We start from the raw sequence: 15131 nt of genomic DNA, 5'->3' as shown, positions 1-15131 counted from the left end.
GACCTTCTAGCAGCCGCACCCCCAGCCCAAGCACAGCAGCAGCCATCCCTCTCCAGGCAGTGTGGACTGCTCGGCCCTGCACAGCAGACCCCGGCCCCTCCCGGCCCCGCAGCAGCACAGGCGCGGCAGGACCACCATAAAGAGAACGCTGTTCCTGGCCACAGGCAGGAGAAGGGAGACGCTGGCTTCAATCCTGGCCCCAGCACATCCTGGCTTCCCAGTTCTGTCTGTAGAGTTGAGGGAAAACCTGCCCAACCTCCCTCCCGTAACTGTCAGGCGTCAGTGGGGAAATGGCTGTAAAAGTGCTTTGTGACATGCTCTACCTGTGGAAGGGACTCATGACACCTGAATTACCGTGCCACTTCCTCACCTCCTTGCTCAGCCCTTACACGGTTACTTGCCAACCCGGTTCCTGCCCTCTGGCCTGTTCTTGACTATTCATTAGCAAAAGGGAAATGCATAGTGCCAACAAACGGGAAAAAGAGCAGGGCTTCCTGCCCTGCTCACCGGAAGACCTCTGTCCTCTGGCCATCCAGTAACTCCGCACGATGTCCCTAACCTCTGAGGAAGGGACCGGGATGCCATGAGGTTCACATGCAGAGAACCAGGGCCAGGGGAGGGTCCTCAGAGGCAACTGATGCTAAAGAATGAGAATCAGGGAACTGAAGGATCATACGTGTCACCTGTCCCCACTATCCACAGAGCCCGCTGTTCTGTCCCCGGGATGAACGTTGAGACTCTCACTCACCAGGTAGGCGCATGTGTCCTGTAACACCTGGAGGCGGTCACCGAGGGTGGTGTGCTGCAAGGTGTGGGTCAGAGACGCCCAGCCAATCAGCTTTGCCCATTCAGCAAGCACCCCTCCACAGGCCTATGGGTGGAGAGAAGGGAACCCCCCAAGCCCACTCTTAGGACTGCCCAGGCCAGGGGCTGAGTGGGAGCTCACACATCACAAAGAGAGGGTGACAGTACTCAGGGCCAGCACAGAGGACGATGCCAGTGGTGGCTGCAGAGTGTATGGCCACAGCCAGGCCCATGAACAAAGAGCCCAAGGAAGGGGCTCTGCTCAGGCACAAAAGGGACATCAAGCGGGCCTAGGGTTGGCAGGACAGAGACAACCAGTGTACCTTGACCACCTCGCTGTTTTCCTCCTGCATGTTCAGCAGCAACGGGACCAGAAATGTATACAGTTCCCTTTTCATTGTGGCTCCCAGCTTGTCCTTCACGTCCCGGCTCAGCATGTGGCCCAGGGCAGAGGTGGCTGCGATCCTCACCGGCTCCCTCTCCTGCCACGGAGCACAGAACGGAGATGGGGAGGTGGTGGTTGCCCTGGCCCTGCCTGGCCGCGCTTCCTTCCAACCCCACCGAGGTGAGCGTGGCCAGAGTGCGCTGGCCACGCCGCTTCCTCCCTGTGGAGACTACAGTGCTGTGTCTCGCAGTAACTCTCTTCAGATCCCCAGAGCTGAGAAGTCAGTTCATGAAGATCAGTGCCAGGGAAACCAACAGCCGACCTTTAATGCTACCACGGACCGTATCAACAGCTCATAACTGCCATCCCTTCTAAGGATTTACCTCAAGCATGCCAAGATTTTTTAAATGCATATTTTTACCCTAGTCATGTTGCACATAAAACTGTTGAAGTCTATATTAGCCTATGTGCACTTATAATGACCACAAAGAGCAAAGCTTTCTACACTTTCAGGAGGATACTATATATTAATCAAACAAATATTTCTTGTCCATCTATCCTGAGCTAGGCTCAGTGCCAAATGATAGAGGCATAGCAGGACAAGACAGATACTTCCTGAACACAGAGAGAGACTTTTCAACCAGTGGGATGTGCATGTTATATATAAGAGCTACACAGAGAGATGATTCCTTATTAGTACTTTAAGGACAAAAACAAAGAGAACTGTGTCCCACGCACAGTAGCTCAAATGGGCAATTGAGCGTTGTACAGTCGTGCCATCCCTAGGAGAAAGAGTGCAAATATGTTTTTACAACTCATAATGGGTCCGAAGTATTAGATGGAGTTCCTCCATTCCCCTCCAGAGAACTAGAGTATCCCTGAAAGATGAACAGTAGACACAATTGGAATTGAGGTAGAAATTATAGCCCAGGGTGTGGGCAAGAAAATCCTACTGCAGGAGGTGGCAGGGGTTCCGGGACTGCTCTAAGCTCAGGGGCTGTGGATATAGGGAGGGAGGGATGATCCTGGGCAGCCAACAGCTGGTGTTCTGGTGGTGTAGTCAGCCACCTCCTTCGCTTCCCCCCTCCTGATATCCCCTTATCAATGACCAAGGAGCAGGGCATGAAACACCCCAGCAGAGCAGGGAGTGTGGTGTCTACACCACAGAGAGAGGAAAGTTCCGTGGGTGTTTCATATCCCCCAAGGAGTGTAGGGAGCCCTGGAGTCGAAAGGCTGGCTATTAGCATATCTGACTGTCCCCTTATCCCTCGATGCTCCCCACGATTACTGAAATCGGGCGGGCGTGATGGGCGTTGCTTTCACAGAGGGTCCCCCAAGAATCTCTAGCATGAAATGGACCCACAAACAGTGAGGAAAACCAGCACTACAAAAGAAAGGGACCACATTCGAGAAATAGCGTGATGTTGACATCGTAAACTGCTAACAACTAAAGACAATTATGAGGCAAAATAAAGACATCTTCATACAAAGGCTGAAAATGTTTCCTCTTTCAGACCCTCAATCAAGGAACCCGAAAGGGAGGGGAAAGCAGACTCCAGGAGGGAGGAAAGAGCTGTAAGAAGGAAAGATGAGCAAGGAGATTTGTAAACATGTGGGTAATTCTAAATAAGTACTGACTGTATAAATTAATAACAACCATGAACATGATGATGATATAAAGACCACAATTGCAGATCTAACAAGAAGGTGGAACTAAAGTGCTAGACAACATTCATGCCTAACATGGGAAAGTGTGATCAGAATTAAAGCATTCCCATCTTGATGTTGTTTGGATGGAGGGAAAAGACACTACCTTTAGGCCTGTTTAGGTCAAGAAAAGTAAGCATGATGAATTTTAAAGGTCACAGAAATATGGATGAGGGAGACAGTGACCCAGCCATTCAGGAGTTCCAGGGTCATAGCGGAGATGAGACCTATATCAAAATTCTTGCAACACTAGCTTCCAATCCGAAAAGGTTACAAATGCCAGAATAGGACTACTATCAGCTAGTGTCTCAGGGACATGGAGTTCCCTCCTGCCCTCAGATGCCATGATCTGTAAGGAGGACGAGAGATGGGGAGTTGGTATTGGTCCATTAGTGCAAATTTCTGACTCACAAGGACCTTGGCATTCTAAAGTCCTGTGTGATTTGGCAGAAGGGTAGAGCCATCAGTTCTCTCCCCTCTTCACTCTGTAAGTGGAGTCTGGGTCCTCAGAGAAAAACCCAACTTCACTTTCCATTGTGGGTCCAGTGGCTCCGCCAGGGAATTTCTAGGGCAGAGTAACTGGACGTGTGTGGGGCATCTGGATGTGGTGGGAACATGCTTGGGACATGTCCTGTGCACGGCTCCACGTGGCCAGGTCTCCTTTTGTCTGCCCTTCCATCATCTCAGCCTTGGGCCACAGGCCCTTGGCCTAGCCCAACCTGTAGTTAAACCCCAGGGTTCACCCTCAGCCCCAGCTCATCTTGTTCCCAAGGGCTCCTAGCGCTGCAGGCACATACATCACTGATGAGGGGACGCAGGTGCTGGCAGATGCTGCAGAACATTCCCTGGATGTCCTTGTCCCGCGTGTGCTGCATGATGTTCTGCAGGCCCTCCAGCGCCTGCACGGCCACCCGCGCCTCAGCACTCAGGAAGCCGCGTAAGTATGGAACCAGCCTCCCGAGAGCCTCTGACTATTTGGAAGAAGGCAGAGACCACTCACCACCTGGGGGTCAGGCAGCACTCTGGGGACAGGGTTTAGAGCACGCAGATGGCGCCTAAGGGAAACAGACGTGGGAGACCTGGGGCTGGACATGCCGAGCAAATGAAGGCTCAGGCAGCCTGAGGACGCGCCTAGGGAGGCCCACGCACTGGATGTTGCGATGCTCTCGGATGAGGCTGGGGGATGTACTAGCCCTGGGACAAGTGCGGGACCCAAGGGGGTAAACCAAATGCTTCAGGGACTCCCAGGGGGTCCCTCTGGGCCCTCCCTGACTCTTACAAGTTCCGGGTACAAGGCCAGGTTGGTGATGCCCCGCAGGCTGATTTCCACCATGCTGATGTCGGGGTCCTTGAACCACTCGGTGACAGTACCCAGAGACTGGGGCATCAGGGTGTGCCCCACTGATGGGTGCCACAGGAGCTGTGGGGCAGGACACCACGGTTATGGATAGAGGAGTGGTCATGCGGACCCTGTGCTCCCCCAGCCCTCCCTAAGCCCCTGCTCAGGCAAGGACTGTGTGCAGAGAGAGCAGTGGCATATCTGGTCACATAGGGGGGAGACTACAGGGAAGGGCTTGGTTGGTCATGCTGGTAAGACTTCAATTGAGAGCCCAATCCTTCTCGGAGGACTAGAACTGCTAACCCCTTCCCAGGTACCCTGGCCTCCTTGAACCAGTCCCCTGACATGCCAGGGAAAGGAGCCCCATTTCAGAGGGCTTGATTTTCCTTTTTTCTCCTTCCTGGGACAAGTAAGTTAACATCCCATTAAAGAGTCAGTCCCTCAGCTACAGGAATGGGACAGCTGCCCCCGTTGGGCTCTCCCCTGCTCTCACCTGCGCATAGACAGCCCTGGCCAGGATTTTCCGACCCTCATCGACGCTGTGGAGGGACTTCTGCACAAGGGCCATCAGTTCATGAAGGAGGGAGGGGTCACACGTCTTTACCATTGCTCTGGGATGGGACACAAGAAGCAAACAGTTGCTGGGGCTGGGGCTGAAGTTGGCCAGGGCCAGTGTGCACACAACAGGGAAGACATGCGGGCTGAGGACTCAGGAGGGCAGAGGGCTAGGGGGTGGGGAGGGAGGGTGGATGCTACTCTATTTGAGTGCTGGGACCTGGGAGACTAGGGTCAGGGGTCAGAGTAGTGCCAGGGACACTGGGGAAGTGGTTCCACCTTGTCAGGTCCATGACCCAAGTGTGGAAAGACGTGGAGCTGGAAAGAAGGTCCCAGCAGTGGAGGTCATCTGCATGGGACACCACTCGCTCGTCCGCAGCTGCCAATACCAACTTGACCACCTCCAGGGCACAACTGAAGGACACCGCCATCAGGTTTGTGAAAAGAGAAGAAACAGAAAGATAGACAAGGTGTTAGGTCTGGGGTCGCATTCCTGTGCTGGCAAGTTGGAGACAGTTCTCAGACCTGGTAGCTGGGTTCTGCTCTGCAGCTGACAAGAGGTCATGACTTCATAGCCCCGTCTCCAATTGCCCGTCCACTCACCCCTTTACCCCGACTCTCCTCCAACCTCAGAGTCCTCTGAAAGACACTTCCCTCGGGCTTCCCGAATTTTGCTCTTAAACTTCACCTCCACACCCACATAATCACAGTGTCCCTCCTCCATTGGTTTCATTTGTTCTCATTTTCATTTCAGATTTCATTGGAATAAAATGTACTGAGGTTAATAAAAAGTATGTCAGCCACCTATTTAGGAGTCCAACCCCCATGGCACAGGTGAGAAAACTGAATTCCAGGAGGCACTTGCACAGGATGGGGCAGCTGGTGAGGAAGTCAAGGCAGAGGCCAACAGGCTGATTCAAATGGCCAACCCTGAGTGAAGACGGTGACACAGTCTTGGCCCTGCCATCTACCATCCAACTGAACCTCTTCGCGTGTAGAATTATGAACATGGGGAGGAGCGGGGGTGTACGTCAGTAGAAGAGTGCACAGGACAAAAGGAGTAATGAGCAATCTGAGAATCGGAGAGACTATGCCAGTGCACAGTGCTGCGACCCCACACCGTGTCATACACTTCTCTTCCTGCGTCCCTAAGAGATCAGCATCTAGTTGTCCAGGGCTCTCAGGATTTGACTTGTTGCATTTCTCCACCGCCTGGAGGTGAGGCTCACCTAGCGGGGTCAAAGGACTCGCTCTCGCTGTCCAGGGTCCCCTCTTCTCTGGACACTGCCATCTTCTGGCGAGCATTTTGCTCAGTCACCCAGTAGAGATGATAGAGCACTGCCAGCAACAGCCGTGGGAAGTTTTGCTGGACAGCCTCCAGGCACAGGGATCTTGACAGCATCTCACACAAGACACATGTCACCTGGGGAAGGGGGAGTCAGAATGGACCAGGCCTGGGCAGTGAAAGTCTGGGCCAGAAGCCCACTCTGTCCCTCCCTGTCACTGCCCAGCGGGCACAGCTCACTCTGAGCCAGGCTTGGAAGAAACATCCAAAGACTGAACACCCACACCTCACCCCTAGGGAAATGAGGGGGCCACCCACATGCAATCTGCCTCCTCTTCTGCTCACTTGACATTCAAAATGGAAAACAAATTGACTCTAAATGCTCAGCACAACATCATTTCTGGCATATGTGTCCACACTAACTCCAGGTAACCAAACTTCCTCCTCTCCTATGCCCCTTGCCATACCCCCAGGCTTCCCGTAAAATGCCAACCACAGAATCAGGAGAGAGCACAAACTGGTGGCAGTTTCCTCATTTGTGCAATGAGTTGGTTCCCCACCCTTTCTCCACCATGCATTCTTAGATCCAAAAGCACCAAAAGGAGGTTAAAGTGTTCCTGTGAGGAGCCAGTGTGAACCCTCTCCTTTGGCCCCTCCCCAGTACCTGCTTGGCCCCTGAGGTCAAGCCCTGTGATCCCTAACTCTGCCCCAGACTCCCAGAACAGGAAGTCCTAGGTCCCCTCCTCCCTCTACTGACCGCCACAGGCTGGGCATCGAGCTCCTCTGCATCCTCTCTGGAGCGTTTCTTTTCCAGGATGTCTGTGAACAGCTGCACGACACTGAGTATGGTGTCCCACTGGGCGCCAAATGCCTTCCACATTGCCAGAGTGGAGCTGCAAGATCCAGGGACAGCAATGTCATGGGCTCTGGTGATCACAGTCCTAGGACTAGTCTCGTCTCAGGCCCATGAAGAGCCAGTCCTCAGGGGCTAGAGGAAGGGAGACCAAAGAGAAATTGGCCAGAGGACATGAAGAGGAGGCTCGCTTGGAATCAAAGAGAAGCGAGGGAAGAAAACAACATCCTTACGGAGTGACTTTTCATCTGGGCTTGGGGCCAGGCACAGGGGGCTTCCTGGGCTGCAGAATGTGCCCCTGGGCCAGGGCAGCGGTACCTGTCCCAGGGCCAGGGCTTGCTGAGCAACACGGAGACCACAGCACGGGTGTTGCTGCCTGTCAGAGAGCACATGGCCTGCAGGGTCTCCTCCTCTGTCCTGGCCTCCAGATTCTTGTTGAGCTGTCCAAGGATGCCCTCCACAATTGCCTCAACCTACAGGACAGAGCCAGAAGTCCCCATAACTCTTTCCATGCTTCCTTCCCACCTTCCTCCTCTACCAACTCCCAACCCAAGGGGCCTATTTGCAATCCTGCCAGTGATACCCTTCCCAAGGCAGAGTTCTAGGGTGCCAGAGGCCAGACCAGCAGGGGCCACAGAATAAACTGCAGAAGATGGTGCAGCAAAGGCCCAAGGACACTGCAACAAATGCCTGCCACAGCCCCGAAGATTGTGGGTGACTCCCCAGGTTACTCAGGAGGTGCGGGTCCACCAGAACGGAAGGCAAAGGCCCTGCAGACACTTGAGGAGTTCCCCTAACAGCTGGGATCAACTTTCCATCCTCAACACTGCAGGGACAAGTGGCATGGAAGGTGGGGACCCCAGGCTCTGTCCTGGCCCTCAAGTCCCTGACATAGAGCGATGGGAAGCCCACTCCAGTGCAGTGCCTCTCGACACCCTCAGCGCCGGGCCCCAGCCAGGCTAGCCACATATTTGAGTGAGGGCAACGGGTTCAGGGGCTCAGAGAGTAGGATGGTCTGAGGGAGCCCAGGCCCTACCTTTAAAGGGACAGTGTCCACTCAGACAGATACCCTAGGTAGCCAAATTTAAAAAAAAAAAATGTTTTTGTTGTTGAAGTGGAAGATGTAACATTTTTATGTCAAAATTTTCCTGTTAAACTAAAAAAAGAAAAAAACACAATACATACAAAGGTCAGAGTCACCCCATGAGCTTGTTGATTTGCAATCCACAGTCTTATCCCTGATACCCCAGGGAATCAGGTGAATGCCCCCAGCAATGCCTCCCCATGAAATGGAGGATCCAGTAGATTCTCCAGCTAATACAGCCCGCCCTACATGTCCTGGTGTTAAGTGAGGAACCAGATCCCAACACAGGAGGCAGATTTGAGCTCAGGAATACAAACGTCACAGCTCAGTGCGACCACAGAGAAAATCAAGTGCAAGCCTACATTTTATAGGTGAGTGAAGTAAGACCAACAGAGGAGAAGGGACTTCCCTTCATCTGGTTAGTACTAGAGCCAGGAGAGAGCCCGGGGCTCCTGACTTATAGGGCAGAGCTCTTGCTATAATGCCACACTACCTTTATCATGTCTCTGCCCCGCTCTTCTATGACAGCATTCATCAGCTGGGCAGCAGCCAGAGACAACTTGGCCTTGTCGTCGGTCAGGCCCTCAATGGCCTCCAGCACCAGGTCGCAGAGCTGGATCTCGGTGAAGTACTCTGCAAACACCTGCAACACAGGCCATCAGTCTGGGCTTGCCTGGACACCCTGCCTCAGATGGCCCAGACCACCCCTCTTGGCAAGGGGACGAGGGGGAACCCCTCTCAGGAGCAAGATGCCCTTCTGTCCTAGGCCTGTGCTGTCTGCCGAGCTTCCAGATGGCCTGCCTCAGATGGCCCAGACCACCCCTCCTGGCAAGGGGACGAGGGGGAACCCCTCTCAGGAGCAAGATGCCCTTCTGTCCTAGGCCTGTGCTGTCTGCCGAGCTTCCAGAGGACACTGTCCCAAAGCCGGAGTCTTTCGGGGTGGGAGGCTGAAACATTGACCTCAGGTGCAATGCAGGGCTCAGAGGTCAGAGGCTGAGCAGTGGGAGAGAGGGGCTGGCGCTAGGGTTCTTAATGTCACCACTCTGAGGCAGGAGTTGGGATACACATTGCACAGGAAGCATCAAGAGAATGAAACCAATAATTCTGGGGACAGGCCATGACAAACGACCAGGACCCAGGATGCTCAAGGGAGAGTGTTCTGAACCCCAGGACTGGACCTTCTACCACAAAGGGACAGTCCCCCAAAGGAAACCTTCACAGCCAGTCAGAGAGGGAACGCAGGTGGGATACAAGAGTCCCACCCGAGGGGGCTGGAACATCACGTAAATGAGAGGCCCAGGCTCTCCCCAGTTTGTGTCTGGCCCCACGCCCTCACCTTGCCAATCTGAATGGTGTTGTCATAGAAGCTGTGGGGACTGTAGGCTTCACTCGTGCCCTCTCCCTCCAACGGCCCTTGTGTTTCCCTCGTCATCTCTGAAACAAAGACCGCAGGCACACCCCTCAGGCACTCAGAAGGCTTCCCAGGCTGCCTGGCCTGGCCCAAGGCACCTACAGAGCTAAGCCGGCTTAGGGATTGGTGGGGTGTGCAGGGGAGGAGGGGACATCACCATAAGGAATGCCGATGGCTCCTGTGTAGGGAGTCCCCACTTTGCTTCCTCAGAGCAGAGACAGAACTGGGTATGAGCATGGAGCTCAGCCAGATGGAGGAACTGATCCAAAAGAACTCTTTCCTGAGCAGGTATTTTGTCCCAAGAGGGTCACTGCAGGTGTTTCGAGGCAGGTCACGGCAGGGAAATGATGTGCTCAGGTAAATTCTAGGCCCTCACTCTTCTGGACGAGCATGTGCGGAGGTTGGAGGGGACGAGACAGGGCTGTGCGTACGCTTTTGCAGCAGGAGGATACGGTAGAGGTTGTAGACGGCCTCGGCGGCCAAGGAGCGGACGCCGTCCACTGGGTCCTGGCAGTGCATGGCCAGCATCCGCACCAGGTGCCCCAGCCGGGGGAACGGAGTTTCCACCTGGGGACAAGAGCGGGAAGTCACAAGTTATCCCAGCCACTGCTCCAGACGGGGCTGTCAGAGGGGAAAAGCTAGGAGGAGGGGACGCATGTGCCAGAGACCTGAGCTGTGAGACTAGGTGAGGGAAAAGGGAAGGAATGCGTTAAGGGCCGGATGGAAAGCGCGTTCGCCCACACAGCTGGGGCGGGACCTGACACTGTGCCCCTTCTCTGCCACTCCACACCCCCATCCTTTTTGAGCCCAGCTCAGACCTGCCCTCTATCAAGTTCTCCATGATTCCCTCACTTGCATCATGTGTTTCCATATATTCCTCCCACCTCCCTGGGCTTGCACGTGCATCAGGGCATTGAGGGAACTGTCCTGGTCATCTCCATTTCCGCTCTAGCACCTGGCACGGTGCCTGGCCACGGCGAGTCTCCAGTGACTGCTTGGTGATCAGAATGGAGACTGAAGCATGTGGAGTCACATGGACTTGGCAGATGGACAAAGATGACATGGAAGATGTGGGGGTGGGGGAGAGGAAAGACGAAGAAAGGAGAGAACAGACGGGATACACAGGAGGAAGTGGAGGCAGAGGTTGAGGCCTAGTGACCGAGGCCAGGGCACAGATGTGATGAAGCTGGGGACAAGGATAGGGGTGAGGGCAGGCTCTGGGGCAGGTGGCCACTCACTTGGAAGTTATTCATTTTGACAGTAAAGCCAAGAAGACAGGTAGCACACCACATGGCCCGTTCCCGCTCGTGGTCGTTCCTGGAATTCAGCCACATCTCTAGAAGCTGGAGGGAGACGAGGACAGGAGAAGCCCAGTCAGCTGCATCCCAGCGGTAGGAAGGGAACCTTGAGCCTGGCTTCTGCACAGTATCAGGGCTGGACTTGTGAGAGTAGGATTTCTATGGCCTAGAGGCACATTGTACGTGGGTCTGCCACCAGCCCCAATTGCCCCTTCTCTAGGTGCTAGAAATCTCTCCACTAGTGCCGCTTTCTTCCAGGTGAAAGCAGAGACTCTCAGATGATATTGACCTGGGCTCACTGCAATGGGTCAACATGCCCCACAGTTGCCCTACCTACTTCTTCCCACTCGTCAGTACAAAAAGAACTTGGCAATAACAAGAAAGTGTCAACTGTATTCACAAATTCAATGGTGAATTATGTGTGAGTTTGTTGGAGAAATATAGTTCTGGGTGGTTCCTATTTGAAAGGCAATGCGTAAGCGTCTCACCACCGGAAAATGACAGGCCCCAAATACCACTGATCCAAATACACATCACTCCCTGTCCGCTGGAAGCCACTAATCTGACAGTGATGCAGGTAAACAATAGGCAACTCAGAACTGAAAAGGAAGAATAGCAGCAGATGAAAAGCTCCACAACCGACTCCACACAATATTGATGCTACACTGATTAAAAACAAGCAAACACAAAATACCCTTCCGGAAGAGAGGAGGCCCTCCAGTGGGAGCTCTGCATATGTTCTTGTGGCCAGACTCTGATGACATCCCCGAGCCAACACTGTGTTTCTACTAACCAGCTGATACAAAAAGGAACTCAAGTTCCTTCAGAAAACAGTTCATTCCTGGCCAGGGAAGGAAAGTCCACAAAATATTATACTGGAAAGAAAAGAAGCTCCTGCAGATTCCTAGAGCCATGTTAAAAGGACTCAGGAGCCAACTTGAAGAGGCTCCCGCTGACAAAAGATGGGACAATTAAAGCATTAATAGGAAAAATAGTTCTCATTGATCCAGACACATCAAATACTTAAAAATTCATTTTAGATTCCAATGATACAACAGGACTTACCTGTGAAGTAATCTTGCTAAAAAGTAATTCTGAATCCCATCAAGCCTCTAGATCTAATAATCTACAGGAAGTCATGGGACAGAGGAATTTGTTGCAGGACCCTAAAAGGATGTAACCAGTGCAACCCACATGTGGAAAATTTACAGACAAAATGACTTGGTTCTTTTAACAAATACATTTCCAGGAAAATGTGATGAAAGGGGAATCTACAGATGAAGAGACTTAAGTGACCGTCAATGGGAATGTTTGTACCCTTTTAGGATCTGATTCAAGTGAACAGACCTTTTAAAAAACATATTTCTAAGACCAGCAGGCCAAACTAAACGTTGTTTGAATAATGATGACATTGAGACATTGAAACAATGTTACATTTTAAATATAATAATGACAGCATATTTATATATTTTAACAGATCCCTATCTTTGATAAACATACTAAAATGTTTATGGGCAATGGAACAATCTCTACTGGGATGAAATGAGGAAATAAAAAAGGAAAAATACGGATGGATCAAATGACATGGTATTTGCTTCCAAGTAACTCAGGGGAAAGAAGTTGGGGACTGTGAGGGGTCTAATTAAAATGACACAGGCCGTGGCTGACCGTTGAAGCTGACGGTGGCACACGGGGCTCGGAACCCTTTCTCTCCAGTTTGGTAGATGCTTGAGACTTATAAGAAACTTAAACACTAAGGATGCAAAATTGTGAACCATAAACATAGGGACTCTAAACTGTTAAAGGAAGAGATATGATACCAGAAGGAAATTGGGAACATCAGGAATAAAGGAAGACACAGAAATGGTAAATATCTGGGTAAAATAGTAACTCCTCTTTCATGGAACTGTGTGAAATATGTTGACTGGCTCAAAGAAAAGATTATAATGTTGTCAGATGGCATTTTAATGTGTGCAGATGTAACACGTGTGCCCATTCCAACATGAGTGGGGGAAGAGTCCAGGTGTCTATATGCTCAGCGAGTCTCCACATTCTACTTGAAAAAGCAAAGCACTGATTGTAGGCGGGCTGTGAAAAGCTATGTGTGTGTATTATAATCCCTAGAGGGGCCTCTGTAAAGCTATACAAAGAGACACAGTTGAAAACACAATAGGTAAATTAAAATATAATATGAAAAATGGGAAAATAAGCCAAAGAAGGTAAGAAAGAGGAAACAGATGAAGAAAAGAGGGAACTAACAGAACACAAATAATCAAATGGTAGACCTAAAAGCATATCAATAATTTTCTAAAACATAAATGTTTAACCCACCAATTAAGAGACACCACATCTAGAGAGCCCTGATCACCTTCCCACAAAGCTCTGCACCCAGCCTTCATCCTCAGTTCTGCCTCTCTCCTGTCCCCGATCGTTCTGTTCCCAGCTATACTGGGGTGACAAAATTCACATCCACCCCAAGCCTCAGAATGTGATCCTGTTTGGAAATAGCGTCTTTGTGGATGTCACCAAGATAAGGTGAGTTCATATTGAATTATGGTGGGCCCTACTAATTCCAATGATTGTCATCCTTATAAAGAAAAGACACACACACACACACCACAGGACACACACATGCACACACACACACACACACACACACACGGGAGAATACACCATGTGAAAATGGAGGCAGAGATTGGAGCGACATGTGTACAACGCAAGGGATGCCGGGGGTTGGCAGGAACCACCAGAAGGCAGGGGAGAGGCACAGAATGGAAGAACAGACTCTCCCTCAGGATCTGCAGTGGGAACTAACCCTGCCAGCACCTTGAATTTGGAAGGTGAAGATGCCTTCACATCTGAGAGAGAATAAATTCCTGCTGTACAAGCCAGCCAGTTGTGCCATTTTACGGGAGTCCTAGGAAACAAACACACCAACTTTCAAGGGTTCCTCCTCACTCACCTCCAAGCAGGACTGGATCTCAGTGGGCTTCTCCGTGACCAATGCCTCCAGGAGACTCCGGAGAGACTGCATGGTCATGCTGAACAGGCCCTGATGGATGAAGAGGGACTCACAGGACTACTGAGGTAGCAGCCTGCCCCTCCTTCTACACTCGGCTCAGTACCCCCACCCCCAGAAAGGCCCCTTGCTCATGTTTTCCCTGCATTTCCAGGTGCTGCTAGCCTACCGCGGACTTGAATAAATCCTCTGCTTTTTTGACCAGAGTAGAACAGTCTGCCCGGTGTGTGGTTTGTCCTAGTGGAATGGGATTTCCCTGACACGCAGCTCCCTAACCCCGCCATTCTCCCCTCCCTAACTGTGCACATTCTGGGGCTCTGCTCCCAGGGGTGCTGTGGTCTGGAGCCATGACTGGTGGCCAGCTGTCCCCACGGAGGGAAGGGGGCTGGCCTTGCCGTCTGTGCACAGCCGATTCACAAACAGCAGCAGTGCCCTTCCCCTTTCCCCGCACACAGACCGCATGGCCTGCCCAGCAACAGTACCTCTTTGCCTTTAAGGTAAACCCTAGAAAGAAAGTAGGTGAGCTGCCTGCGAGGGCTCCTGCAAGATACCAAGGACTCCACACTGACAAGAAGGGAACGCAGCTCCCTGGTGAATGACGTGCTCCAAAGAAATCCACTCCAAGGTGAGGCCATTCCTCCTGGGCAGCGGGATTCCCAGCCCTGTCCCAATGCCCCATTCCCAAGTGGAACCGCACTGAGGAATGCCTCGGGGGGCACAGCCAGAGGAAATCCCACTGAGCTCTCTCTAGATGTGGCCGTCTTCCCTTCGGAACACAAATTACTGTGAACTGACAAAGAACGGTCACCAGACATCTGATACAAAGAAGGCCCAAGTCACATAGGCCAAGTGACCACTCGACACGATCTAGTTCAGTAAACAGTAGAAAACATAGTTCCAAAAAATTCTTATGAGTATCTTCAGAGAAGTTCAAGAGACTGTGGCATCCATAAAATAAGAACAAGCAGCCAAGAGAAAGGAACAGACCACAGGCCAGAGCTCCCAGGCATGGAGCGCGAGCCTGCAGATGCAAACGCCCAGCCCGCTTCCCTCCCTCTAGGGAACACCCGGGCCCTGTGGGACATGGAGTCAGATCTCCTCCTGCTGGCATTCCCGGAAGGCCCGTATCCGTGGGCTGAGAGTAAATCCACACTGAACCTTCCAGACTGGTTTCCACTGGGTGACAGTTATAAAGGGCGGGACTGAGTGTGCGCCTTTGGGACAGAATATTCAAGGGGTAGCAGTGGCCATGAGTGAGTGCCCCCAAGGAGGGAGCCAATCCCCTGGCTCACCCAGACTGCCTGACCTGGCCAGCTCCTCCTCCTAGGACAAGATCTGTTTCTGTTAAAGGTGGGGGAAGACCCTTCCGTAAAACTGCCAAACCTATCCTT

The 15131-nt window shown here is 52.1% G+C and overlaps 2 protein-coding genes across 2 annotated transcripts in view; both read right to left on the bottom strand.

Moving 5' to 3' along the window:
• LOC142875561 (annexin A7-like) overlaps window positions 1-15131 on the bottom strand; it is a 163593-nt gene that overhangs the window by 76937 nt on the left and 71525 nt on the right. The window lies entirely within an intron of this gene.
• LOC142875621 (maestro heat-like repeat-containing protein family member 7) lies at window positions 680-13762 on the bottom strand. The gene is made up of 14 exons (XM_076010364.1): window positions 13684-13762; window positions 10662-10766; window positions 9855-9990; window positions 9349-9446; window positions 8506-8655; window positions 7162-7401; window positions 6833-6946; window positions 6020-6213; window positions 5070-5204; window positions 4729-4846; window positions 4176-4316; window positions 3694-3867; window positions 1128-1286; window positions 680-871 (listed from the first exon to the last, which is right to left on the bottom strand). Exons 1-14 carry the CDS (start codon window positions 13759-13761, stop codon window positions 680-682), a joined length of 2034 nt encoding a protein of 677 aa, XP_075866479.1. The 5' UTR covers window position 13762.

The sequence above is a fragment of the Microcebus murinus genome, chromosome 14 (assembly GCF_040939455.1).
Source record: "Microcebus murinus isolate Inina chromosome 14, M.murinus_Inina_mat1.0, whole genome shotgun sequence".
Classification (NCBI taxonomy): domain Eukaryota; kingdom Metazoa; phylum Chordata; class Mammalia; order Primates; family Cheirogaleidae; genus Microcebus; species Microcebus murinus.
Note: the sequence above shows the minus strand (reverse complement) of the source record. Positions and strands in the feature narration are given on the sequence as shown.